The sequence below is a fragment of the Oryzias latipes genome, chromosome 15 (assembly GCF_002234675.1).
Source record: "Oryzias latipes chromosome 15, ASM223467v1".
NCBI classification, from domain to species: Eukaryota; Metazoa; Chordata; class Actinopteri; order Beloniformes; family Adrianichthyidae; genus Oryzias; species Oryzias latipes.
In genome coordinates this window covers 24,900,242-24,927,850 of record NC_019873.2, presented here as the reverse complement: position 1 = coordinate 24,927,850, position 27,609 = coordinate 24,900,242, and the positions used below count along the sequence as shown (strand labels likewise).

Here is a 27,609-nt window from a genome sequence, read left to right as displayed (position 1 = left end):
TCTGTTTTCTGCTGTTTATGTTCAGTCACCTACCTGCTGACTGGGAAATAAAGAGGCCCTTTGGGATGACCACTTTATCTTCTGAGTTCCTGGCCCAGTCAACCATGCCTTTACGACCTTTCATGGGGAAGTTGATGTCAGTCATCACAGACACAGCTGGAAGTCTCTGGATGCTGGCCACTGCAGCAATCACACAAACACAGAGGCACGGAGACACACAGATTAGGAATGGGCCCCAGAGTTTCTGCAGGTTTAGAGGCCGACTTGATGAGATAGAATACCCATCTCATGCACTGCTCTCATTTATAATATACTGACTACAGACACAGAGAGTTGTTTCTACTGTGTAAAAGAAAAGTCGCTCCACACACTGAAATGAAATGCAGCCTCTCTGCTTGGTCGCTCTACCTCTAACAAAGTCAAACTGCATCTGGTGTCATATAGAAGAAATAGCTCTGTGAGAGTTCGACTGTTCAAGCCTCCTTGATGCATCACCTGCTGGTGAACGCGACTGCACTTTTCTGCCCTCGGGTTTTACATTACCAGTGCTGAGCCTTTAAAAAAACAACTCAAACTTTTGTGGCTCAAAGAGTTGGAGACGATCCTTCAACTTTACATTAAAACACAAAATGTTCAGTCAAAATACAAGCAAAAGCGGAACCCTGCAGTACCTCCAAAATGTAGAATTTTAAAACTAACATTAATGGATGGTACTGTGGGATGTTATTCTCTGCTTTTGTGTCTTCCTATCATTTTCTGGTGAAAAAGTAAAGTTTGATTCTGGCTAACAATAATGTAAACAATGGGGGGAAAAAGGACATAGATTTTATCTAAATGAAACAAGCATTGATTCTTGGCTTAAATATGCCTTAAAATGCAAACTGTTACAAGGCAGGCAGTTTCATATTTTATGCTCTAATAAAAGCAAAACACATACAGTTCAAATTGTATGTATGAAAATCTTGTAAAAGTGTAATATGACTGGAATGTAAAACAACAATCCATTTAAATAATAAAACAGAACTGTGCCTTTTCAGTTTTTTTTAATCCGAAACCTCTTAGACGGTTAACTCCTCTAATCACTCTTTTTTTTCCATATCCCTGCTGAGGCGCCATAAAAGGTCAGTCTATAAACAAAGACAATGTCAGTAAAAATAACTGAGAAAAAGACATCAGCAGAGGAGAACAAAGCTTCACGTTTCTCTTTCTGGTTTCACAATCAGCCCCAGTCAAATGAGGCTGACGCGAGGGTAAACCTGAGGCTAATCCAGCCATTGATGCAAATGCTCCATTGTTCTTTGTGTTGTGCCAAAAGCACAATTCCAATCCTAGCGTGAGTCCATGGTTGTGTGATATCAGTGACAGTGAAGGTGTGCTTGGTGGTTGGCTGGGATGAACCGGAGCTGAGCGTTAAACCGCAAAGCACCACAAGACCTGTCGTATGCTGAGGGGCCTGTTCGCTATAGCAGATGTTAGGAGCAGCAGTGGTAAGTGCTTGTTTATTTGGGTTTGAAGTTTTAGTCACAGGGCACACCGTGAATAACAACAGGGTGCTGAGAGGGCTGTCTCTCAGACTTCTGGGTAATTCTGCAGGTAAATGGGCCTTTGCATCTGCCTGATGGGGCTTGGCACAAAGAAAAAGCAATCATCAAGACAAGCGATGTGTCTGAATGCTGATTCAGACCACAACAAGGATTCTTTAAGCTTCTTTTTACACAAAGGAAATTAGTGAACTTCGAATCAAGATTTTCTTAGTTTTATTAACTAGTATACTGCAAAAACAGGCCCCTTAGAAATAAGTCAAATTCTTACCCTAGTGGCCGATTTTTTTTAAAATAGAAAAGTAAATCTTACCAAAGGGGTAAGAAAAATGGTTTTACCAAGAATACCTATTTAAAACAAAAACAACTTTTAAAAAGTTTTTTTGCTATTTAAAAACTGTGTCTTGATATTTTTCTTGCAAGGAATAAACATTCTTTTCCTACTTTCTTAAGATGTAGTTTTTGCAGTGATAAATAGACAAATCTAAATTTTAGCAAAAAAAACAGAAAAAGCATTTGAATCTTAATAGTCACAAAATAAAAACTGATCCCTAATAATGCTGAAATCTTCTCCAACATAGTCGGTCTCACAGGAAACAAGGAGAAAAAAAATCTATCCTAACTGTTTATCCATGTTCTACCGTGTCCCAGGCTTGTCCTTGTGAGGGGAGAGGATGCAGAGCAGGACTGGAGAGCTTTTTGCAATCAAGAGTATTTGACTAAAAGTATCAGGACGGAGGACGAAACAACAGTGACAGACACTATTTATCTGAGTGTCACAAGGCTGCCATAAATTCATGACCAAAACGATGCTGCAATAGCTTCCTCTGCCAGTTACTCCACACTTGGCTTTCAGTGAGGAATCTACAAAAGTTTCCATTCCTTTAATCAAAAGGACCTCATGATCACTCTGGTTGGAAGTGAAGGAACTGATGCTGGCTATCAACTCTCCATTCAAATTGCAGGAATGCAAAAAAAAATAAAAACATTCACATTCAAACTTTGTTTGTATAAAGTAACAAACAAAACCCTCTTGAAAAGGAATCATCAGGACACATTCGTTTTTATAACAGTTTTTTGTGAGATCACATAAAATGCATTTTGATAAACTGGAGAAAAAAAGGTTTTTTTTTTTTTTAAATGCGCACATCCCCCTATAGGTAAAAACGACATCTTGCAACTTTAAACCAAAAAAAAACAGCTGCAACTTAAGGTTTTTGACCCGCAACTATTACAAAAAATAGACACGAGTATCAAGAGTTTGGATGCTGGCGATGTTCGGTTTCTTGTGTGTCTTGGGATTATTGTCAAGAAAAAATATGTCCTTGGCTGGTGTTCGGGGGTAATGGATTACAAAGTAATGACTTACTGTAGTTTAATTACTTTTGTTAGTAACAGAGTAACGCAACAAATAGTTACAATTACAGTAAATTTTGGTAATTAAATTACAATTACTAGATTACAGAAACACTCATTACTTCATTACTCTATTACTCTGATTTTGTTCCAGAGAAACCATAGGTGACTAAGATATTGTGTTTTGGTTAAATAAATCGAAACAGATACTAATTTAAAAAAAATGAACATAGTTACTGACATATGCATACACAGATGTTTATAATATTCTTTGATAAGTAAAAGTAAAAAAGGGGACAATTTTATTGAGTTTTAATGAAGGCGGATACAATTCACATAAACATATAAAGGTAGGGCTATAACATTATTTTCAGTTTTTCATAAACATATTGAGATTGCATTAGGCTAATAATAAATAAATTAATAAATAAATGATTGAGATTTTAAGTAAATTACTTTTTTAAATGTAATCATTTAAATTGTGTTTTAAACAGCTATAACCTTAATTTCTTAAATTCAAAATCAATCAATAGAGAAACACAAATATCAATATCATTTAGCTTTGCTTTATCCTGACTTAAACTGTTATCAAAAGCAATATAGTGGCTCCTACTACTTATCAAAACATAAAAAATAATATAAAAGAAACCTTTTGGGAATCAATATTAAGAAAAATATAAGAAATCTAGCATAGGTAAAAAAAAAAGTTATCCTTACATCTGCAAAAAGTTGTCTGTAATTCACGGCATTATAAAAAGCAGACAAGCTTTATTTCCAAGTCCAAATCTGTTATCCGTTAATTTGACTCTCATGCTGTTCCAAAATGGCATTTTAATGGGTGCATTCACTGAAGCATGTTTGGTATGCTATTCTTGGTAGCTACCTATTCATTGTTATGGAAATTGTAGACCATAAAGAGCCTAGGAGTGTTAGTGTTTGCTGGAAGTGGGTCAAATATTAGTTATTGTAATGAATACAAGGAGGAAAACGCCCTCTTTAAGCTATACAGCGTGTGTGCACATTCGCTTGCATGAATAAAACAAGACTGCAGTTCTTTTATTTCATTCCAGTGCGACACCATTTATGCCTGAGTGAGAAATGAAATGCCACTGAGAACACAGATCCTGCAAGAGGCTATGCGACACCGGTTACAGCCACAGCAACGCGCAGAAAAAGAAATATAACTGCAGTTCCAGTTACAGACCCCAGAGACAAAAAAAAGGGAAGCTATTATCTGGACAAAGCTCAGTGTTGCAGAAATGTTCATTAGACCTGCAGAGAATCACTGAACTGATTTCATCTCCTGTTGTATTGTGTTTCATCAGAAACTCTCAAAGACTGACCATGAATTTCTGAACTAAAAGTTACTAAGTGTCCAGTTTCCTTATATATGGTGCACTGTCCAACACCGTACCCAAGTCCTCCAAACTGCTAAGGAGTGGTCAAATTAAAATCAAACTTTTTTGAAATAGCACTTATCCTAAAAAGACACAGCACAAAGTACTTTGCATTAAAACAAAACAAAATAAATAATATAAAAACAAGCAGGAAAGTTAAAATGGAGCCCCCCTTCCCCAGACCTACACACAACCTCCCACATCTTTCACACCTCCCACCCCCTAACTGATGTTGATAGACAGTGGGAGAACAGGAAATAGGCTGAGCATGAAAACAAAATGTTGTTTGTTGGTAACGCCAATATTTGGGACCTCCCCTCTCTTAGAAGAGCTGCATTCCCTCCAAAATGCAATATCAGAGGCGGGGACCAGCCCCACCATAACTAGGTGGCGATGCAGGTCTCTCCCCCCCATTTAGAGCTACAGCAGCTGACCCAGAGGGAGAGGATCCAACTGAGGAAGCACACGAAATAAAAAATGAAAATATAATTGACATTGAAAAATTGAACATACTAATAAAAGTAATAAACAAATGAACAATAAAAACATTCAAATAATTGTATATTTAATATCAATAGTTAATTTTAAAATTAATTATTAATAATATTGTATAAATTGATAAAACAAGCAAAAATTGGTATTCTGACAAATAGAATTAGTAAGTAATAGTTATTAATTTCTATATAGAAGTCCATCGAATTTTGGCTTTGTGGTGCCAGCAGGCACTACCTGATTGAAAAACGAGGGGGGAGGGGCCAATCAGTCCAGTTCTTATTTACAGTCAGAGATACAGTTCATTTTAGAAATAAATAAATATACAAAAATAGCAGTTAAATACATAAAGTTTCAATGTAAGATAATTCCCAATTATTTCCAGTAAAACTGTAAAAACTCCCAAAAAGTTGGTTAATTTGTACCTAACACACTTAAGCTAATTTGGAATACATATATATATAAAAAACGGTATATATATTTTTTTAAGAAATGTAGGACAAAATAAGTTCTAATAAGCCTAATTGATTTGCAGCATTGTAGCTCTTACCGTACCTCCACTCCATGGACTCAATACCTTTGACCCATACAGCATTTATCTAAAGTTAACGATGGCGTGAAAAATGACATAGCGAGGCAGAAGAGGAGAGGCGTCCATTTCAAGTCGATATTAATGTTCAGAAAGGCTGAGCAGCTCTGGGCTGGAAGGAAAAGAGGGTCAATTCTTACCCAAGTTTCCGGTCATCAGATAAGCATTATGGAAATCCTTCATGCCCAGTCCAACAATGTGAATGAAATCCTCGATGACCTGCATGAGCTCCACTGCTCCCGGGTAGATCTGGAGAAGATAAAAAGGACAAAAGGACACTATCAATGTTTCTATTATTTCTTAAATGTGCCAGTGGGTTTGTTGGGGGGGAAAGAAGAGAATGACAGAAGGAGAGGAGAAAAGATTAAAAAAGGGAAAAGGGATGACTTTTCATTACAGTTATGTTTCAGACCTTTAGCAAAAGGTGCTCGATAAGAATACAAATTCAATTCAAATTGAGCCAAAGAGGAGAAAAAATAGTAATACCAGATCATTTTAAAAACTGAACTCACTATTTGATATGAATATTAATTAAATATAAACCTTTTTTTTTGACAGGGATCATTTCCATGTCCCTAATTATGATTGGCCTTTTACTATTTAAATATTCAGCTTTTTCTTTACTGATCAACAGCATTTACATGTAAAATGATGATGATGCAGAAGCTAATAACATTTTTGCTGCCACCCTGACTGAACCGTCCATGTGACATAAGCTACAGAGCTGCAGTGGTCAGCTTTGCCAACACCGTGGCGGGTTGGCTTCTCCTCTGAAATGCCCCGCCAAGTTAAGGGCGATTGCTTCGGTTCATGTGCGGCTCACAGACATGGCACTCCAAGAGAGAATGCAGAGGCAGGGATTCAGCACTCTGGACAGCTCTGTGGTGTGACCAGCGGCACTGCTGGTTCAGTCAGCTTTGTCTCACAAATCACGGCACACTAATCCAACAAATTGTTCTGGTGGGATTGGTCCACCACCCTGTCTGTCAGTGAGATCGAGGCCCAGTGTTGAAGCAGACATGCAACAAGAGCATCATTCAGACAATTTTTTCACACCTTTCACATTTTTAGCAGCAGAGACAAAACCAAAGCAGCTCTCTACATCAATGTACCAAAGCATGAAAATTTGATTGCAGGATTTTAAATATATGAGCACAAGTTGATGATGCTGAGCAATTAGAAAAAGCCTCTGAGTGGCATTTAGCAATTAACACCCCAGTTGGAGTTGATATTCAACAAACACCTGAGGCAGGTATCTCCCTCCTCTGTGGCACCGTGTGAAGCATATGTGGGCACATGTCTCTGCATGTGCTGCTACAAAGCTGTGCAATAGGTGATGTTGAAGTTGAGAGCCTCTGACACAGCAGAGTGAAAGCCATAGTGGTAGGGGGGAGGAAGAGCACATCGCCCCTTCCGGCATGTCTGACGCAGAGTGCAGTCATGCTCATTCTGCTGGTCTCCATGGCAACCATGAGATGTGAAGGCAGTACAAGGAAATGGCTGCAGTGGAGGTTGTGTAGACAGAGCTCTTCCTTTGCTTGCCATGGTAACAGTGACAGGAGGTGAATATATAGTGATCTCTGCACAAAACCACATCTAGAGCCAGTAAAAAGCTCACAGTGAGGTGTTTCATGTGAGCGTTTGAATATCCACAGCATGCAGTGTGTGGGTGCTGTGGAAGCTGGCCTCATTAATACAAGTAAACCCAGCAAGTGAGAAAAACGCTCGACTGTGAAGCCCAAACTTTGTCTGCGGAAATCAGACGTCGCCTTTCTGGTGTCCAAATGGTGCAATGATGAAACCAGATATACATAATAACAACTAAATGTCCCCCCTCGGCGTGTTTGAACAGAGAAAACACTTTCCCGTCTGCATTTCTCTGATACGTCTCTGACGAAAGCCCTTGTTTGAGAGCTCTTCTCGCAGACACCCTACCTCTGGTTTCTGCCAAGCTGAAACTGCAGTAGGTAAACACCTAATTACTGCCTGCATAGACAGCCAAGACTGCCAGTCAAAGCAAAGCTTGAAGTGTCTGTGTTGGCCTGCAATTGCATCTGAAGTGAGTTGTAGAGATACAGAGCCCAAAAAAAGGGAGGAACATGAAAGAGGGGGCAGTGATGGATCTGGCTTATTTTAAGGCAGCACCTCAGTCATATGTCAGCGCAGGTGACAACCAATTTAAGTCAATTTGCCAGCGGAGGTGACAAGCGAGCAGATGCCCTTTGTAGACTTGCAGTCATCACAGATGGCATTCCTGTCAGAGGCTGGATGTGCTTGATTTCAGGGTTCACATTCCCTCAGACACCAGTGGCAGTTTTGAAAGTGAGACTTGCCACCTCTCAAGCTGAGAGATGTGTCCAACAGAGGAAATAGCCTGCAGCCAGCTTTCATCAGTACAATCTATCTATCTATCTATCTATCTATCTATCTATCTATCTATCTATCTATCTATCTATCTATCTATCTATCTATCTATCTATCTATCTATCTATCTATCTATCTATCTATCTATCTATCTATCTATCTATCTATCTATCTATCTATCTATCTATCTATCTATCTATCTATCTATCTATCTATCTATCTATCTATCTATCTATCTATCTATCTATCTATCTATCTATCTATCTATCTATCTATCTTAGTGCATTTATAAAAACTGTTTTTTATTATGCTTTTTGATTTGACAAGGCTGCAGAAAAAAAGCCATTTTCTTATGAGCTACTTTAGAATAAACAACTAAACATCATAACAACTGTGTCCGTTTTGAAATTCAACTAATTTCAGGTTTTAAACACGTCATAAAACAATGTCCACATAAGAGAAGTGAGACTTGATAGCTTTACAGTTTTTCTCAGTCGCTTTAGTACAATTCTCAGATCAGAATTGAAGTTTGCAAATACGTGTGTGCATTTCTCAAAACAATTTGTACAAACAGCAAAACACTATGGATTTCTTGCAAAAGCCTGTAACTTGCTCAAAATCTTTAGTTCATCTCTCAAAACTAAGTCTTTCTGTCATTGAACATGTTAGTGCCATCAGAATGTCAAGTCCTTGTGTCATTGTCTACGAACAAGACAGTCAAATGACTTAGTCATGTTGTCAATATAACTGTGTACTTTAGAGGGAGGTTCTGATGTAAACTATGGCTAAAGTTTTGATGACAATTATTGTAAAATGTAATTTACACCTTTTTTGTTTGATTGCAAGAGACTGGACAAGATTCCTATTTACACTTTTATTGTTCATATTGTAATTTGTTGACAGACCATGTCATACCAACATAGAGAAAACCCACTGCAAACAGTAACACAAAGGGAGATAGGACAATATTCTGTACATAAGTACAGGCAGTGCAGTAGGAATTGGTGTGGTCTTCCTACACCTCTTGTCATTCCTGTATGTTAGGCGACAAATTCTCATCCACATCACAGCGAACATCCTCTCTTGCAACGCAGCGAAATATGTTTGTCACATAATGACAACTTGGTCAACCATTTTGCAGTTAATGACTTATACGATGAACTAATGACTAGGTGTTTTGAGGAGTAAGACTCTTGCACAGTGAATTATATAACACATTTTGATCAACATGACATAAACAATCGATAATGTAGCAAAGAGCAGAGAATTGTACATAATCATTTGCATGGATGTACCAAAGCAATTGCAACTTGTTCAAAGAAGTGAGAAACTACTTAAACTGTAATGGCTCAACTGTTTATGTGGCAGTGCTGCTGCCACCAAGTGGAGGTCTGAGGTAGTGTTTTTTTTTAAATGAGGCCAGTTGTCACACCTGCTAAACAACCCCAAAATGATACGTGGGAGTGTAACATTATCCCGAAATGGCCCTGACATCCCTTTATATCTGCTATTCAGATGGAGTTAGTGCAAACAAGGTCTGAGAAGAGTTTGGAAGCAAACAGCATTCATGCAGAAATCTGAATTATTCGGTGCCCAGCCACATGCTTACCTTCTGTGCATCCTCCCATTTCTCCTTATTTTCCTCCTCCAAGAGGTTGCTGATGATTTGGAAAAAATTCTGTAGAAATGATGAAAAGGAAACTACATAAAACACCCACACACAAGTATTGCAGGCACTGCAGCAATTTCTTTTTGAATCACAACATTAGCACCATGCTCTGAAGATGAGCCGTTCTGGATAATACACTGACATTTGTGAATGCACTAACACATGGATTCAAATAAGGGGATGATGACAGTTCCTGCTGGGTTTCCATAGCTCTGGAAGTGTGCTGCTGGATTCCTGGTGGTAAACAAATGTAGACGAGCTGTGTCTTCATTGTGATAAGAAGTAAAACTTAAAATTTCCAGAAAGTTTCTGCACAAATTCACTGCTGCTGCACAAACACATGCTGCAACAAGAGAAAAAGAAGTAAGCAGCTCTGGAAAGAAGGGGCTGCTTTTGAGGGGGGTGCCTCTAAAGGTAATGGGATCCCTGTCTGATCTTTAGGCCTGTTATTTTGTCTGGTCGTCATTGAGCCTGAGGGAGTGGCTTTCTCTCTTGACACAGGCTATCTTGTTTTCTACTTGAATGCTTATGCTCCCTCTGGTGGTAATGTGCCCACTTTAACACTGCATTAGCGCACAGGCACACAGAGGGGTTGGGCTGGCTGACTGCTCCTCTGCCTGCCCACACACACTATAGAGCTCGCCTAATAACCAGAGACAGGATGCTCCCCTCGTCTCATAGATTTTCTATGGCAGAGAAAATGGCTGGATGGGGCCAGGCTCCTCGCCCATGCCAGCACATTTGAGTTTCATTTCCACGGATTATTAGAAGGACCAAACACCTTTCAGCTGGTGGAAGCAGTTGATGAATGTGTATACAACCAAATAAATATTTCTACACTGAATTGCAAACGAGTTTTAGATTCATAAAAGCTTCTTTAGTGCATAACATCATCAGAAAAATCAAAATTCAGCTAAAAAAAACATAAATAATGACATGTTTGCTACCAAACCTTTGTATGTCCTAAAGGTAGGTTTGTTTAATTTTTTAGTTTTTTTTTTTAATTTAAGAAAAAAAACAATTGGGAGATTTTAACTCTTACAACAAACTATAAAGCTTCTTAGACAGCTAATAATATCATGAATGGCTGTGTAAAGAAAAGCATATTTTACTGAAAATATATGCTGGACATACCCCTCTACCTCTACCCACTTTACTTCTATTCCTCACATCTTAGTAGGACATAAAAAACATAATATCAAGGCTGACAGTCTAAAAGGAAAAATTTACAATGACGCACAAAGAGTCAAGCCGATAAGCAGCTAAAGTTTTCAAAATCTATTTTATGTTAAAAGAGACTACTTATCGCCACTATTTAGTTTTCTTTTCTAATTTTATTGAAAAAAAGGCTAAATTTCTGGTTTTACAAAAAACTGTTATTCAAGTAGCCTCACTTTATGAAGGCCACGAAGAGGCGTTCTTGAAAATGGGAAAGCTTTGAGGCCATAAATTGTCTTTTTGGAGATGGAGGTGGACATCAAACTCTAATCTCTCTCCATCATCCTATTGACATAGAGAGGATCAGACTGCAGTTAACCTCAACACGATGAGATGAAGCAGCTCAGGATCCATCAAGATTTATTGCTATGATAAAATCATTGCTGTTTGTCAGCTTTTACTATACTGCTGTGACATGAAAAAATGTTTCACTTTACAGAGATAAAAGTTACATTTTATCATATATGCATAATTTTATATAATTGTCTGTGAGCAACTATGTCTACCTACTTGAACGTCATCAGATGATGGCTCGTAGCTTGCTCTTTTAAAGGTCTCTGTCACATTGCGAAGAATCTCCACTGATGATAGCAGGTCTCCCGCGTAGAAGTTCTTCCTCTGTGTGAGATCCAGCAGGTTTTTGGTGACCTGCGACATGCCGTCCCCTGCCAGCATCCTCTGGCCCTTCGCAAGGTGGCCCTGAACCTCCAAGAACAGGAGAAGACAGAACTTGGGGTATCGGTGTCCTCTGACAATTTTTTCTTCCTCACAGCATGCAAAGCCAGACATTTGGAGTCAATGGAGCGCGAATAAATCAGGAAGAAAGACTCTACTCTCTAAGGTCCTTTATACGACACTTATATCTTAGACACGCTGAAATGTATTGTGCCTTGCAGATATTTTGAAATGAGTCAATATGAATAAAAATGTTAACTGGAGCAGAAAACACACATTTAGGCAGGAATTGCACGGTAAAAAAGGCATTTCACATTACTGTGCAACTGTGTAGCTGTGCGTTCACGTGTGCTACTATGTACAGTCTGAACCTCGTAGTGCGGAAAACATGATAAAGCGTTTTATCAATTACCTGCACACTACATTCAGAAAAAAAGCTTTTTTTTCAGATTTAAACAACAAAGAACTTAAATGACTTAAAGACCCACTCTGATGAAAATTGTGTTGCATTTCTCTGATAATGGAGGATTTGTTTATTCAAATTGTTGTGAATCAGGAGCAGACAAAAATGCAATTTGAAAAAGAACATATTTTATGACGTAAAAAATATGCTGGGGGCCACAAGCTTCTTGCTCTGCAATGAGGAGGGTGCTTTTCTGGCTAGATAATAAAGATAGGACTGCAACTATGAAAAAAAACCAAAAACCTTTAGCATTGAGATAATTCTTGAGCTTTAAAAAGAGAAGGCCAAATGTGTGTTTTCTTTCTGCTCCTTGTGTGATAGTGGTTAATCTGTGACTACAGTATAACAAGGATGTGGAGGGAGAGGGGGTGCAGAAAACACTGGGGAGGTAATTTATGATAGAATAGATCTAGGGAGAGGAAGCTGACTTTGCACCTACTGATTGCTGCAAGTATCTGAATTCATTTGTTATGCATCGAGCATAGCTGGGCTGCTCCCAGAAGGCCATGCCACGGTGATCCAAAGAGCAGCGGCGACTGGTCGTCCCTGTGAGAGCAGGAGGGGGCAGATTTGAAGAACAGAATTGGCAAACGTAAGATGAGAGAGGAGATGAGCAGGTGCAGAGAAGATGACGAGTGAAGGAGCGGGTTTAAGACCACGGGCAAGCAAAAGACAAGCAGATGGAAGAGACGTAATTAAAGGAAAATATTAAAGGAGATTTTTTTCTTTGCAAGTTTTGCAGAAAATCTGATATCAATTTTTCTGTTATGTTTTACACAAACGTGAAGACAAAGGATATAACATATGCAAGTAAAAATGACTTATTCTAAAGGCTTCTGACATAAATGTGGACTACATGCCACGTTGGGCTGGTTGCTTATTCAAACAATCAGCAGATGAGCTGCATTTGCTGTCAGGCATTCAATCTGTGATCCTAAAATAGAAAAACCACCCTGTGCCCACCCACACTGCCATGAACAGCAAACATAGGGGTCGAACATCACACCTTCCCTCAGCTGTCGACTGGGTGAAGAGCACTTCACACGTCAACCTCCTGCTCCAACACAGGTGCTTGACATCCTGAGGAAAACTCCCACAGTACAAAACATTCCCCTTGGCATTCGTGCTTCACAAACTCTGCTATCTCTGGCTTTCTTTCTCTCCTTCTTTCTTATATTCTTTCTTTCTCTTTCTTTCACACACTAACACTCGCAGACAAAAGGAGATCAAAGCCCCACCTCACACGCCCACCTCCTCCACTGCTACTACTTGGAGATTTGCACTGAAGCCACGACTGCACACCAAACATCACTATATGCTCGAAGCACCCATGCGGCACCATGAGACAGCCCACAAGGCAGAAGCAGAAGCCCGCTGCTCTACACCGTCTCCCTACACAACTGGCTTCACTTGGATGGGTAATGTTATGGTGCCAAACAATTAAAATGATACTTGCAGGCCATATGGCTTCAGAAAGCTGAGCAGTTAGTATATTTTTTGACAACTTGATACCCGGAAACAAGAAAGTCGTTCTTTTGCTGCGGATCTGACATTTTTTAAAGGTCACTTTTGACTCAGAAAGGAAGTAGGCTTTACTTTTAGTGGAAATTAACCAAATGATTAAGTTTAAAACAAAAAAAATGTTGCATAATTACTTCGCTCATTCTCACAAAGAAAGGGAATTAAAGAAAATAAAGGCAGTTTTAAACCAATTCACAATTTTTTTTTTTTAGATTTGCTGTATTTATCAAAAACTGACCAACAACATGCTTTAAAGTAAAATAAAAGACTGGATAAATAAAAATAATAATATACTTTACATAGGTAAGCCAGTGATCATGAATATGTTGGGAAAAAATAAAAGATAAATTATGGTTGAGGCTTTGAGGAACAAATAAAAACAGAGGATTTTATGGAAGACATTCTTAAAAAGACTTGAGAAGAGTTCCTTTTCTATAAACCGTATGACTAAAAGTATATAAACGTACCCATTTTACTGTAAATTTTGCTAAGTAAAAAATGAGCTTTGTGTTTATTTTACTTGTAGAGGCATAACTTTATGTGTAGAGGTATGTGTAGGTATAACTTCATGCAGAGAAACAGGAGAATGAAAAAAACCCAGCAAGTTCAATGATGGAAAGACTCATTAAAGGAAGTCGATACTTTTTTAATAAGACAAAGCAAAAGAGCGTTAAACCCACTTTGGCCTAGTTGGTGTGGAATGTTGCAATGGTCTTAAGAAGAAAAAAAAGTGTTGTATGGGTTTTAGACAAAATATATGTTTTACACAATTGTTTAATGCCTTGTCTTTTGTTTTTAACATTTTATTATGTTTTCATGTAAAGCACTTTGAGTAGCACGAGCTGGAAGACTGCGGTACAGATAAAGTTTATTTGATTTGATATGAGAATTGAATTCAAAACCGAAATGGAAAGTTTTTGCAACAGGAATTGAAAAAAAAAAATCCTGGTAAATCAGATTTAAGTTAAACTTTCGAGAATGCAGCATTACATGGCAAAAACAGGCTCCTTAGAAATAAGGAAAAAGTTCTCACCCCAGTGACAGAATTTCTTTAAATAAGCAAACAAATCTGCTAATGGGGAAAGAAAAATGTTCTTATAAGAATTCTTATTTTAGGAAAAAAAATCCTAGTCACTGAGATAGTTTTTCTTATACTAAGATTATTTTTGTACTGACAAACTTTTTGATAAGATCATAAGACATTTTTTCTTGAAGCAAAGATCTTTTTACTTTTTCAGAATTTAGTTTTTGAACAATGTGGCATTTTCAGACATCAAATGTAAAATAGAAAAATAACATTAAGTTTTGATTTTAAAACTAATTTGTGAGATCTTAAAACAAATTAAACTTAATCTTTTGTATGATTCAAAGGAAAGTTCCTGCAGCTCCTGACTTGACACAAAAATACATGAACCTCTATCATCTTTTTCACACAGTTCGTTTCGGTTTCTTTTGCTTTGTGCTCATAGAGCGGCTAAACCAAGTCGGCGTTGGAAATTTAAGGCCTTCATTGGGTTTTCTAACAAATCAGTCATGTGTCCTTGCATCATCGATGAAGAATATAGAGTAGGCTGACTATGAAATATAGGTCAGCGGAGATGTGCTTGATCAAATCCAAGGCTGCACTCCACCGAGGCACTGACCTGTCACTGTCTGCTTTTACAGCACCTCAACTTGGGTCCCATTCAATGAGTATTTTTATTCAAACAGCACTCCCCAAGTTCTGAAGGCTAAATCAAAATTTATCAAGTGAAAAATCCCAGGAAAGCCATGCCCATAAACAGTCACTACGGAGAATTTTTGTAGGCCTCCAGTTTGGCAAAACAAGAATTATGTTACCAGCGTGTTAATGCCAAGAACTTGCTAAAATATTAGATCATTGAGAGTCAAAACTCTGCACAGGAACAGTAAAAGCCTACCAAACCATCTGTATTCAAACATAAAGTGTGTCATTTTTTTTAACCTCATTTTTTTCAAAGACCTGTGTCATCAAAGTGTTAAAGACCCACTCTGATGAAAATCGTGTTTTCTTTTGGTATTTTTCTGATGATGGAGGACATATATTAAAAAAAATAATCTTACATTGCATTTCTGAGTATTTCTTTATTTAAATCGTATCAGGAGCAGACGAAAGATGCAGTTTGAAAAAGAAAAAGCCTTATTTGTGATGTAGAAAATATGCTGGGCAGGCCACAAGCATTGCTCCATGCCAACTGTCCCGCAGAAATTATGTCCTAGAAAATAACCCAGGACTTTTGATTTTGGCTAAAAACAGCATAGTCATTCCTAAAAAAAACAACTACATTTCAGAGTGGATCTATAAGGGGCTTCAATTTAGTTTAAGTGCCTTTTTTTTCATTGGACTGACATAAAATATTGCAAATCACTTTTATTTATGCCAAACTTCCAGTAAAGCCTACATGCACAGCCATAGCATGAATGAAAAATAGTTTTTAAATAAATCGAATTTTATCTGAACATTACTACATGACATATAAAGGTAATTTCACTAGCATTTATTTGTAAAATGAACATTACAGTATAGATTTAATTTGCTTTAAAAAATAATTTCCATAAAAAATCTTATTTAATTATCCTGTAAAGTTTAAATTTTTCATCTTTTTTTTTCATTTTGAATCTTTTACTCTAAAATTTGGATATATACTCACAGCACACAATGCTTGTTGAGGAACTTGTGGAGCATTATATGACTAAACATAACATTTAAATGTATGTGCTGCATGTGTGAACTTGTTCTTCTCCTCTACTCAACTCTCACAACTGATGTCAGTTGTCATCCACGATCACCAAGAGGGTGCTGATGGCCCTGCGCCGTTTCTGTGATGACCTTGATGATGACACTGACAACAGCTGAGTGGGAGCTTAAGCTCTCTAATATAACTGGATGTTTCTCCCATACTGAGTTTGTGTTGTGTATTTTCATATCCTGTCATTGTGGATCAGTATTTCATCTTGGCCATTCTTCCAGCAGCTGCGGCGGTGTATCGAACTGACCCGGATGAAGGGCTATCTCTCTCCTCCCTGATGCTTTGAGTTTTGATCATATTGCAGCACAGAGGTTGTGAAGCGATTCTGTATGTAGCTTTATAATCTGCTGACAAAGGAAGTCTGGTAACAGTACTAAGATATAAGCTCGACCTGACCTGAACTATCACCTGCTGTGATCTGTCTTTTTATTTTTTTTTTGTTCTGTGCCAGCCTCCACAAAGACCAGCCATGTGCTTTAGCACCATCAATGTCAGCTTGTTGTTAATTTATAGCTTCTTTACAAAGTTCCATGGGTATTAAATGTCTTTGTGGTGCATGAAAAAGCCCCCTCCCAATTCGGGAAACTGTTCTTAAAAAACATCATCTTTTGATAAACAGCACATAGTATCACACCTAATGGTGGGGACATTAAAATAATCAAGCATTTTGTGATACAAAAATCAAATCTGATGTACTTTAGGATCCTCTCTTTCAGAAAAGCATTTTGTCTACGAAAAAAGCCAATATTGAAATTGCCTATATCATGCAAAGTCACCTTTTTGTGCTTTGAACTGTATTAACATGGTAATTCCTCACAAAAATCAACCCCAAAGCGATATGTTGCTCCATTCATGCATCTCTAAGCATTCCTCAAAAAACTGGAGCTCTGAGCACCAGCCCCTCCTAATCCATGAAAACTGGCTTCTAACATTGTTGACGTCACAAAGTGAGGAACAGCCCCTTCCAGGAGGAGTCTGGGCTGCCAGCACCGCCCCCAGGCTAACACGCACACATGGAGCGAAAGGCGGTGTATCAGAGATTAAGTCCTCTTACTTCTGTGTAGGAAATGAACTCTCAAAATATCTCATAAAAAAATCATTCTTTAGTGCTCCAGAGGTAATTTATTATCATATACCGGTATATGGATGTACAGTAGTATTCTCTTAAAGGCTTCAGAATTGCATGATATGGGGCTTTTAAAAAAATAAAAAATATATATATGTAATAGTCTTCTGTATATACCCTTCAGGTCTGTTTTGTGCAGGAACAGCCCCTATTGTTGAGAATGGGGCAAATAGACTGAATATTTTTGTAACGATTGAGTATATGGCTGCCATCTTTAAAAATGGCTGCAATTTTAGATTTTTCTCATAGCAAACATGCTTTCCTTAAAGATGGGATCCTAAGCTACAAACTTGGTGCTTGTACCACAAAAGGCCCAGTTTGTCTGAAATATCAATCTAACCGGCTCCTCTATAGTAAAAATGTATCAAGGGAGTTCGGATCGAAGAGGTTCCACACTTTTTTCAATTTTTTTTTCTTTTAAGATATTTTAAAGTAAGTTGAATTATAAATTATAAAAGAGTCTCCAACAGCTTTACGGATGAAAGTGAAACCAACCACACAAAACACTAACCGGGTCTTATAACAGCACTGCAGCTTCTAACCAGTCATAAAAGAGTAATGTCAAGCCAGAAATCAAATGCCATGTGAGTAAATCTTCCTCAACTTTGCTGCAGGTAAGCCATCTGTGAATAACAGTGGGTTTGCCGCAAGTTTGCCAGTTAGGCTTTTTACTGGGGGCAGACGAAATGTCGTGCAAAAGCACCAGACTGTTTCACAGCGGCTCCCTGTGCCAAACCAACATGGAGGCACGGCATCCAGGCATCCCATATTGTCCTGTTGTCTGTTAGCACACTGACCTTCAGCAAGAACAAAAGTAACCTGTATCACAGCCGATTTATCAGAGGTTGCGTTCTTATCTTCCCCCTGCTTTCCCCCCTCCTAACCCCTTTCTTTTGAGAGCTTAGCATTAGTCTCGCTCCGTTACAGACGAGCATCCTCTTTTCTTTATGCTCCCCTCCCAGTACAAATATTAAAGCTTCATGTCTAAAAAAATCCTCACTTTAAAGATGCCAGTAGCAGAGTTTCATCCACTCATCTAAAGGGTGCACTGTACCACACCCCTGCAAGGGGGAAATGCATTGAAAAATGCCAAGTCATAATGACGCCTAGCTGATTTTAATCGCTTCGTAAAGTTCACACAGACACTCGCGCTGAAAAAGGTTTGCCGTGTAATTTATTTTTAGTGGACAGCTTGCTGTGGTGGCAGAAACCTCACACCGTTCCCCGTACAGCAGCTAAATCACACATGTGTTCAAACAGCACGACAAGAGAGTTCAATTGTAGAGTAATTCTACCACAGACTGTGGCAGCGGCCCACAAGTCAGAGTGAATCAGCGCACTCTGAAAGCAGGGCGCATTTCGTTAAATTCATCTCCTTCAACTGCAGCACCACAACCCACCATTTAGTTCATGTTTTCTTTAAATTCTCATTGAATTGTTTAAAAAAACAAATTGAAAAGACATTTTCGTGTTGTTTTGGGTCTCACCTGTGGCGTTGGGGGGACACCGGTTGAAAGCCAGTTCGCCTGAAGGGGTCCGTCTCCACACCATTGAGACTGCATAGTCTTCTGGGCAAATCTCATATGGAGCTGGAGATCAAAGTGATGCCGGTGAGGCAACGGCAATGCATACAGCTTTTGAGTGTTTTCAGTATGATGCTAAATTTTATTCCCTCTTCAAGGTTTCGGTACATACAGTAAGAGATCAAAGGTGTGAGGCAATATGAGCATTTTATTGAAGTATTATAATAAAAGAGACCCTGTTCTTATACATTTTAAATGTTTTTATGTTTGCTTCCTTCCCCAAATAAAATTGTTACAGATCATCCATGAAGGTCTCCAAATTACAAAATCAACTTATTTCTTTATTTTTTAATTTCCCCATATACCCCCAAGACATTAAAACATATTCATGCACAGTCATCCTCCTAGTCAGAACCACTCTTCGGGGTTTGAATTAACTTATATAACAAGACACATCATTCACTCAGCAGAGAGAATTATTTACCCACTTTGACTCTGCGACACAGGGACCGCTCAAACTCAGGTCTTCTTTTCTGACTCACCCGGACAGCGTTGCTCGCTGCATTTTCGTACTTCTTCTCCGGTTCCATCACATTGTTGCCCCGTCACTGCTGCCCCCTGACATACCCGGGCGCGTCTTTGCCAACCACCATCACACGACTTAGAGCAGCCGCTCCACGGACCCCAAGGATTCCACTGGCCATTGGCTAAAACAGAATTATTTACAGTAAGAAGCTGATGCTCCCGGAGATGGATTACATTTGAAACAAAAAGAATTTAACTGGATACATTTGCAGCAAAACCAACAATTTAACTTTAAGCAATTTCGTGATCATTTGGTGATCCATCTTTTAAAATTAAATTTGTAATTTTGATTATAGCACAGCACATTTTTGCAGAAGTTTCCAAAACTTGCGAGTTTCGTGTCTCCTTAATGAACAGAGTTCAAAGGTCTAAAAATGTTGCCAGTAGTAAATCACATGCCCTTGCCTGAACAAAGAGTTGCAACCCACTATGGGTGGAAAAAATAAATAAATAAATAAATGGTCTCAGCGTAACATCTTGCTCTTACAAATATGACAGTATTTTGTGTCCTGCAACTAATCTCTGCCAAAGTGTCAGCATCACTTTTGGAGGAAAAGAAAAACCGTAAACCTCTGTGACCTGTTGGCTAAGACTATCCACAAGACATTGATCAAATCCCATGCGTCATCTCACATTGGAGCAGCTGATTCCTCAAACGGATGCATGCTCATGTGCCTCAAAGAGCTCATTGTGCCAGCAGTCCGATAGAAATTCTCTCAGCTTCCAAACACATGACACAGAATTGAAATCGTGCGCTGGCTTTTATTGCGATCATCTGGCATTTCTTCAACTTTAAAGTCTTCCCCAACATTTTCATCAAATTCTAACATGTATTTCTTTTTTCATTATTCATAAACCTTTTGTTGTTCTTGTGGAGAAAAATGGTAACACATTAGCCTTGATTGCTTTATCAAGGTGTTGCTCGCAGCTTTCATGGCCACTGTCTGTTTTAGGAAAAGATGACGTAAACTCTGTTTTTTAAGAAAAGTCTAATTTGCAATTAAATGAATGCCTTGATTAAATGAATAAACATTATAAATGATTGTTTCTCTTTGAAGCAAATAAATAACTGCTGCTTCATTATAAAAAGCACAAATTAAAATGCTGCTTTATTTCTTTAGTTTTGGTGGTCAGTATTCCGCCAGGACAGGTGAGAATTTTAAATCCACTTCTGAAATTAATATCTGTGCAAACACACACACATACAACACACACACAACTGCTGTTTTACACTGCTGCAGTGGAAATTGCATCAGGAGATTACGAGAATGCTCAGACCCTTCACATGATCACACAATTCAAAGCCTGATCAAGACCATTAAGCTGACGTCTTTGAGCGTCTAATACATCTTTGACACTGACAGACAGTTTGGGCAGCTAACACTGAATTCTATGAAAAGCATACAGTATATCTAACCGGATTTTTATTCAAATCCAATTGATAGAGCATGGTCTTAAGGATAATTCTTGATTCTTACGACAGAGCTTTGGGTCTTGGCATGGGGCTTTTCACTAAGAAAGAGGGTAAAAGCTCAGAGGAATCAGTCTCAATATTCAATCCAAATCCAGCTGTCACGATGAAGGCGATTCCTAATGATTTTTTTAGCATGATTGTAGGAAAATGGGATGAATGGACTTTCTTTTCTCTCTGTTTCCAATCACTGCTTTCAATTTAGAAATGAAAGGGGGATATTGAACGATGAGCCTCAGGATTTTACCTGTACAGTCAGGATTATGGCACTCTCTGCTTTCTGCCCAGTGACCGCGACACTCAGATCCCCCATGGGCAGCTGCTGAGCACTGCCGGGTCCTCTGCTGAGTGCCATTGGCACATGTCACCGAGCAAACGCTCCAAGAACTCCACTCCTGCCACTGTCCGTCCACTGAGGCACCAACCACAACCCAACAAGCACGCCCCAAGTGAAGGGAAAGAGAGGGCAGACAGGCAGGAGATATCAAACTGCTATTCTGTTTTAAACTGGAAGCCAATGAAACAGATATGAAAATGACATTCCACTTTCAAAATACTGTACTGCTGTTAATAAACTAGCTTCTATACATCTATTTCATTTTCTTAAATGTATTGGGTTGAAACATGGCCGTTGATATTTTGTGAATGCTCCTTTCAATGTTTTTCACAAGAAGAGTTGAAGACCCACTCTGATGAAAATCCTCTTTTTAACATGTTCTTGTGATATTTTTCAACGGTGGCTCTGAAGTGCAAATCACATCAACAAATCACTTAATGCAAAACCATTTTAAAGATCACAATGACAATTCAAAAAGCAAAACAAATATTAGAAAAATGCAAGATTACAGTTTAGAAAACAACATTTTAGAAACCAAAATGTAAAAAAAACAAAAAGAAAAAGAAAAAAAAAAACAATTCGGAAAGCACAAGTAATTTCCAGAAATTCAAATGAAACGTTAAAAAACAAAACACTATGGGAAACTGGAAAAGGTAGGTACTGTGTGACATTGTGATTGGATATTGCATATCATCATCCCATCAGCGATGTCGCATAGTACCTACCGTTTCCGGTTGTTTTGTTTTTCTAACGTTTCATTTTTTGGGGGGAAAATATTTTTATTTTCTGATCATTTTTTGTTGTTTTATTTCTTTTATATTTTGGTTCCTGACATATTGTTTTGTTTTCAAAAATGTTATGCTCTTTTTTAAAGACATGTTTTTTTTTATTGTTTTTTTGCTTCAAGTGATTTTTTGTTGTGATTTGCACTTCAGGGCCACAATATGATTCTTATGATGGAGGACGTAAATCAGGAAAATTAAGCATAAAATTGCATATCTATTTTTTTTTTTTAATTCAAATAGTTGTAAAGCCAGAGTTGACGCAAACATTCTGTTTAAAAATAATTTATGACTGAGAAAATACACTCCAAGCTTTTAGCAACGAGGAGGCGAGGTTGCTCCACATCAATGATCCCACAATTTCTAATAAACTCCTGCTTCTCTGCAGAAACGATATCCTAAAAAATGACACAGGTTTTTGATTTTAGCTAAAAAGGCCATAGTCATAATTAGAAGACCGATTTGAAAATAGCTCACATCATGGTCAGAGTGGGTCTTCAACACTGCTACATTGTCAGTAATCCCTGTCTAGTGCATTGTTGTGCATCTGAAAAGGCCACACACATCTTACTTACCTTTGCAATTTAGTATTAATTATTACAATCTTTAATGCATAAATATTTCTTCTGAATGACTACTTTTTTATCATCTTTATGCTATCTGAGCAAATTTCATCTGAAACAGTTAGATAGCAGACAGGTGATATACCTGGGCACAGGGCTATGTTGCAAAGCTTAGTTTGGGTCTCGGGTCCATCACAGGCCCTGCCTCCATGCTGGGGAGGAGCACACATCCTAGTCCTAGTGCGCTGACCGCGGCCACACGTGAATGAGCACAGGCTCCACGGTGACCACTCTTCCCACACACCGTGTACTGCGGGCACAGAAAAGGCATCAGGCCTAATCAATGTCTCTGCCTCTGTTACAAACAAATCCCTAAAAAAAAAAACCGCAGTGAGCCATGAAAGAAATGAAATCAGTCAGATTATTTAACAGCATGTTAGTGAAACACTGAATGCACAGACAATGTGGGGCTTCGCTGAGTCCTAGACACACTCTGTTGTCCTCTTCTTATAAGCACCCAATATAACAGAAACGGCTCTACAAGCGAGGCAGCAGAGCAGGAAAGATGTAACACAATGAAATGCAATCTCACATGGAAGTTTCATACAAAAACTGTCCAACAATTAATTTAAAAGAGGAGCAGCAGGTCCGCACAGTGCCACAGCTTGTTGAGCCTTCTTGGTTGACTGGGAATCTAATAGCAGCGGACCTTCAGATTAATGTGGGCTGACAGTATTTCGGGAAACTCATCCATACGCGATCGTATTTATCATGGTTATACAAACAGGCCAGCCTATAATGTGTTTCAGGACTGCTGAATAAGCTGCCATAATAAGCATTTTGTGGAGCGATGACCATCCAGGCCTAATATTAGGAAAGATAAATCTGAAGGAAAACTCATCAACAACACGGAACATTTTGTTGGGCTTTTTTTCACATGGTTACTAAATTTAAAAGCAGAGATTGTAAACCAAATATGAACCGAAATCTGTTCTTCTTTAATTGAAATGAGTTTTAATTAGGCAGTATTTTGCAGTTTTGGGACAGTTTTTATACCCTTTTGTTTAAATTGTGAACTTTTTATTAAAGATGAAACATTTAAAACAGCAAATTTAGAACTATTTTTTAGACATAACATTTTTAACCAATCTACATTTTTCTCTTTTATGGAATTTTTTGAAAGTTGTTTTTATTTATTTATTTATTTATTTTAATTTATGACAACTTACCAAATATATTTTGTAGTTGTATTTTAGTTTTTGTGTAAGCTGCACTTGGCTCTTGGTGACAGATTGGTAGTTTTTACAGAACTGTAGAGAATATTTGCCTTTGGCTAACAAAAGTTTAAATTCACAGAGCAGAATACAGATATTTTAAAGACAATCAGGAGTGAGACAACAGTTTCATCTTTAAAAATGTAGCGCACATAGACCTCATTATTAATTTCTCAAGCAACTGGAAACTTTTTAATTAAAGAGTTACACCCACTTGGAACAAATTGTAAAATGTTGCTTGTGTCAAAAAATATTTTCATAAACTACATTGTAAAGCACATTAATCCTTTTTGTAGTATTTCTTGTTCATTTTTTTACAGAAAACAATTTAAGAAATAAATCATCTGACATAATTTTAAGGTAAACTTTTTTTCCATTATTAAAATCTGGGGGAAAAAACATGAAAATAAATGGTTTTGAAAGATTCTTCGCAGAGAACACGCTTTAAAAAAAACAGTAGGGAATAAACTCATTGTCATTTTGTTTTCAAATTTTCTTTGCACAAAAGGTTAGTAGAAAAATAGGCAAATCTAACTTTTTGGGGGATTTAAAAGTGAAGGCAATCTAGCAATCTTAAGGAAAGACACGGACATTTCTGCTATTATTTTTGACCACTAACTAATTATCTTGGTTTAATTTAGCTTTCTAACATTAATTATTCTACCATTAATTATTTTAATTAAAAAAAAAAAAACAGATTTTTCTGCTCACAGGGAAGTGGATAGGAACTTCACTATCCACAGATTGTACAGACGCTTAAAGTTCATAACGCACAATGTTTGGATCTTGGGATCAGGTGCATAGTCCATCATAAGGCACACTACCATCTGTTGCAGCCTCTGCCTCTAGGTCCTACTTTGATGCTCTTAGCTGAGAGTCTCCTGTTGATTGAAGCGTTTGCTTTGAAAATTAAGGGTTCAAAGCAGGCAGTTACCACAGTCGGAGGATGGAAATAGATAGACGTTCTTTATATTTCTGTGTTTCTCTTGCCATTTGTTTCTTTGAACTGCAGCTCCAATTAATGCCAAAATATGGTTCCTATTCTTCTATGAAACTCTTTGACCAGAACAGGCACACGCACAAAGCATCATGTCTGAATTTTTTTGTATGACTAACAGGGCTTTGACGGCCTTTTTCAATGTGTTCCAACGAGGTTTAACCCACTTCACTTGTTAGCTTTGCTCAGCTGTATGCATTTTACAGCAGGATTATAATTTTGCTGGAGAGTCATCTCTCTTGACACAGTTTGAATTGTTTGAAGTGGTTTTCAATGACATTACATTCAGTGCTTACTCTGTTAAGTAGATTTGCCTCAGTTCTCTTGCATCGTTGTTAAACAGCAGATTCAAAGCATTTATTTGAAAATAAGCATTATAAGGATGAGTGCAATAAATTATAGTTATATATGTATTTATTGTTTCATGGTAAACCATCCTTTCAAATGATCTGTTAAAATATCCTAATTTTATCAATGTACTGATTTACTCACCTCCGATGATATAACTGGCCAGGACACATTTGTAAAACCTTCCATTATGTCTAAATTATTATTTTTATTTGCCATGCAAAAAAAAAAATGTTGTCCATAATCTCTTACCATATTTACTCATGATTCTTTTAAGAGTTGTTTTAAATGAAGTGTTTAGCTGATTGGTGATCTAATGCCAAGACATCAATGCTTTAAAATGGCACACGCTCTAATTTCATGTATTGCACGTTTGGATTCTTTGGCAATGACACATGCATTTAAGCCTTTTTAATTCTAAAAATGTATCTTTAATTTATACAACACACATAACATCTTGAATGTCAATAAAAAAAAAAAAAACATGCCACTTTATTGGTAACTCGCCAAAAATAAACGTATAATGGATTTGCTCTCTATGTGTAAAAGAACGGTTAGAAAATTGACAACTGCAACCTGGAAGAGGTGATTTAATATGTCAAGCAAGCGCTTACACAATCAGGGATATTTAAAAATTACTAATTGCATAAAGACGTCATTTAGCTGACAGACTGCATGCTTCACAAACTGCACACTTTCTGTTCAAGCAACCACACAACAGCTGTTCTAATGCGGTGATTATTATATAGATAGTACTTGTATGTAAAATACAGTTGAAAAATGTATGAGCTTCAGTGTCACACGATCCAACAAACAAGTGCCTTTTATAACCTGCCACCTCTGCTTTTGTACAATGACAACTTTTAAAAAGAAGATGAGATTTATTTACAATAACAATAAACTAATATTTGTTTGCCTAAAACCAGGCAAACCTTTTTGATTTCTACAAAGAATAATACTTAGCTTCCTATTGCCACTAGTTTTACTTGCTTCAACAGAAGTAGGGTACGCATGTGTAGCACAGAGACCATTGCCGTTTTCTTCAAGCTAAGCAAGTGGGAACTATGTCATTAAAAAATGATCCACAGATTTTCACAACCAAGACTCAGATCTTCAACCAAGAGTCAAAGTCAAATTTTGGTTTAATACTTCGGGGGCAACTGATTACGGTTACTGTAATTCAATGACTTTTGCCAGTAACAGGCGAACGTAAGGAAATTAGTTCAGATTTTGGTGATTTATTAAAATTACTGGAAACCCTCGTTATTTGGGTTTTGCAGACTTTGACATTTTCTCTCAGTTAAATGAACCAAAACGGAGGATAAAGAAAAGCAAAAACAGAGTGATTGGAGCATCTGCACGCATGCAAGCGCAGAGTTGGGGATTGGTCAAAGTACAAACATGCCCTCATTGCTGCTGTCACTTTGCTTTCCAAATTGGCTAACAGAGGAGACAAAAAGAGATGCTGCAAGGAGTCTTCCCATCCTCGACGAGCAGCAGGTGAGTAGCAGAGCAGAGACCCACCCCGTGTACTGCTGTGTCAACTCTGAAGCTGCTCTTTGGTGTGAAAGACAAGAGCCTTTTTCTATATTAAGTCCCCCTTTCTTAATTTATTTTTCTCTCTAAGCTGCACGTGACTGCGTCTCTGGTCAATATATGTTGGTGCTTAATGCGCTCTGCGGGGGGGGGGGGGAGGGGGGGTAGTTCAGTATACTTGCAGCAGCGCAGAATTGTGCACAAACGATAGACGTAGGGAGAGAGACAGGTGCAACTCATTGTAACGGAAAATCTATAGCAGCGAAAATGAACATGGGCGCATTAAATAGTTCTTTGTGTTTTTAAAATAGTGGCTTAATTTCAGAATAGAGAGATATGAGTTTAGGCTTAACAGGTTAATCTCGTGGCATAGACCACATGTGTTCTAACTTATTTTTGTGTCATTTTTTTATACTGTTGTGTAAATTTTAATCAAATCAGGTTATGATCGAGTCAAAGTTCAATTGGTTTAGCGTTTCAATGCTAAATGGACGTGCGTTTTGTTCATCGAGCCCAAACCCGGTCTTAAAAATGTTATTAGAGGCATGTGGGCATGAGAGTTATGAATGCGGAAGCCTGGAAAACATTTTGATAGACTTTTCATGGGAAATGGTCACTTGAACGTGCGTTGCAGAGGCCAGTGTCAGCATCTCGTCAAGGTCTCCAGTCCCCGAGTGTCTCTGGGAGCAGCTGTGCTCACATTTAGGGGTTGCACCCTTCAAAGTGCAAAAGCACTCCAGTCTAAAAACAGTAAGCTTTTATAGACCACAAAAAAAAGAGTTGAATTGTTATGTAAATGTTACCCATTGGAGGCTTTCTTTGCAAAGCTTTTATTTTCTTTTTTTTTGTGCCAGGACCTTTTTTTTTGGGGGGGGGGGGGTTGAAGGGTGCACTTATATTTCTAATGTGTTCCTTGAAAACTAAACTTGGACATAGTTGGGGATTGATTGGTTTCTATACAAAAGAGATGGCGACAAAACACCAGGATCTTTATTAAATGGGATTAAAAAAAAA

The 27,609-nt window shown here is 37.9% G+C and overlaps 1 protein-coding gene across 7 annotated transcripts in view; it reads right to left on the bottom strand.

Annotated features, from left to right (window-relative positions):
- adgrb3 (adhesion G protein-coupled receptor B3) overlaps positions 1-27,609 on the bottom strand; it is a 112,036-nt gene that overhangs the window by 31,012 nt on the left and 53,415 nt on the right. For 6 of the 7 annotated variants that reach the window (XM_023963028.1, XM_023963027.1, XM_023963026.1 and 3 more), the window contains 9 exons: positions 22,586-22,750; positions 21,006-21,170; positions 19,245-19,409; positions 18,667-18,768; positions 12,204-12,310; positions 11,137-11,331; positions 9,349-9,417; positions 5,516-5,624; positions 34-180 (listed from right to left, as the gene is read on the bottom strand). In XM_023963028.1, the coding sequence (XP_023818796.1) occupies positions 34-180; positions 5,516-5,624; positions 9,349-9,417; positions 11,137-11,331; positions 12,204-12,310; positions 18,667-18,768; positions 19,245-19,409; positions 21,006-21,170; positions 22,586-22,750 (1,224 nt within the window). The remainder of the gene's footprint in view (positions 1-33; positions 181-5,515; positions 5,625-9,348; positions 9,418-11,136; positions 11,332-12,203; positions 12,311-18,666; positions 18,769-19,244; positions 19,410-21,005; positions 21,171-22,585; positions 22,751-27,609) is intronic. The other variant, XM_023963030.1, reaches the window with a different exon arrangement.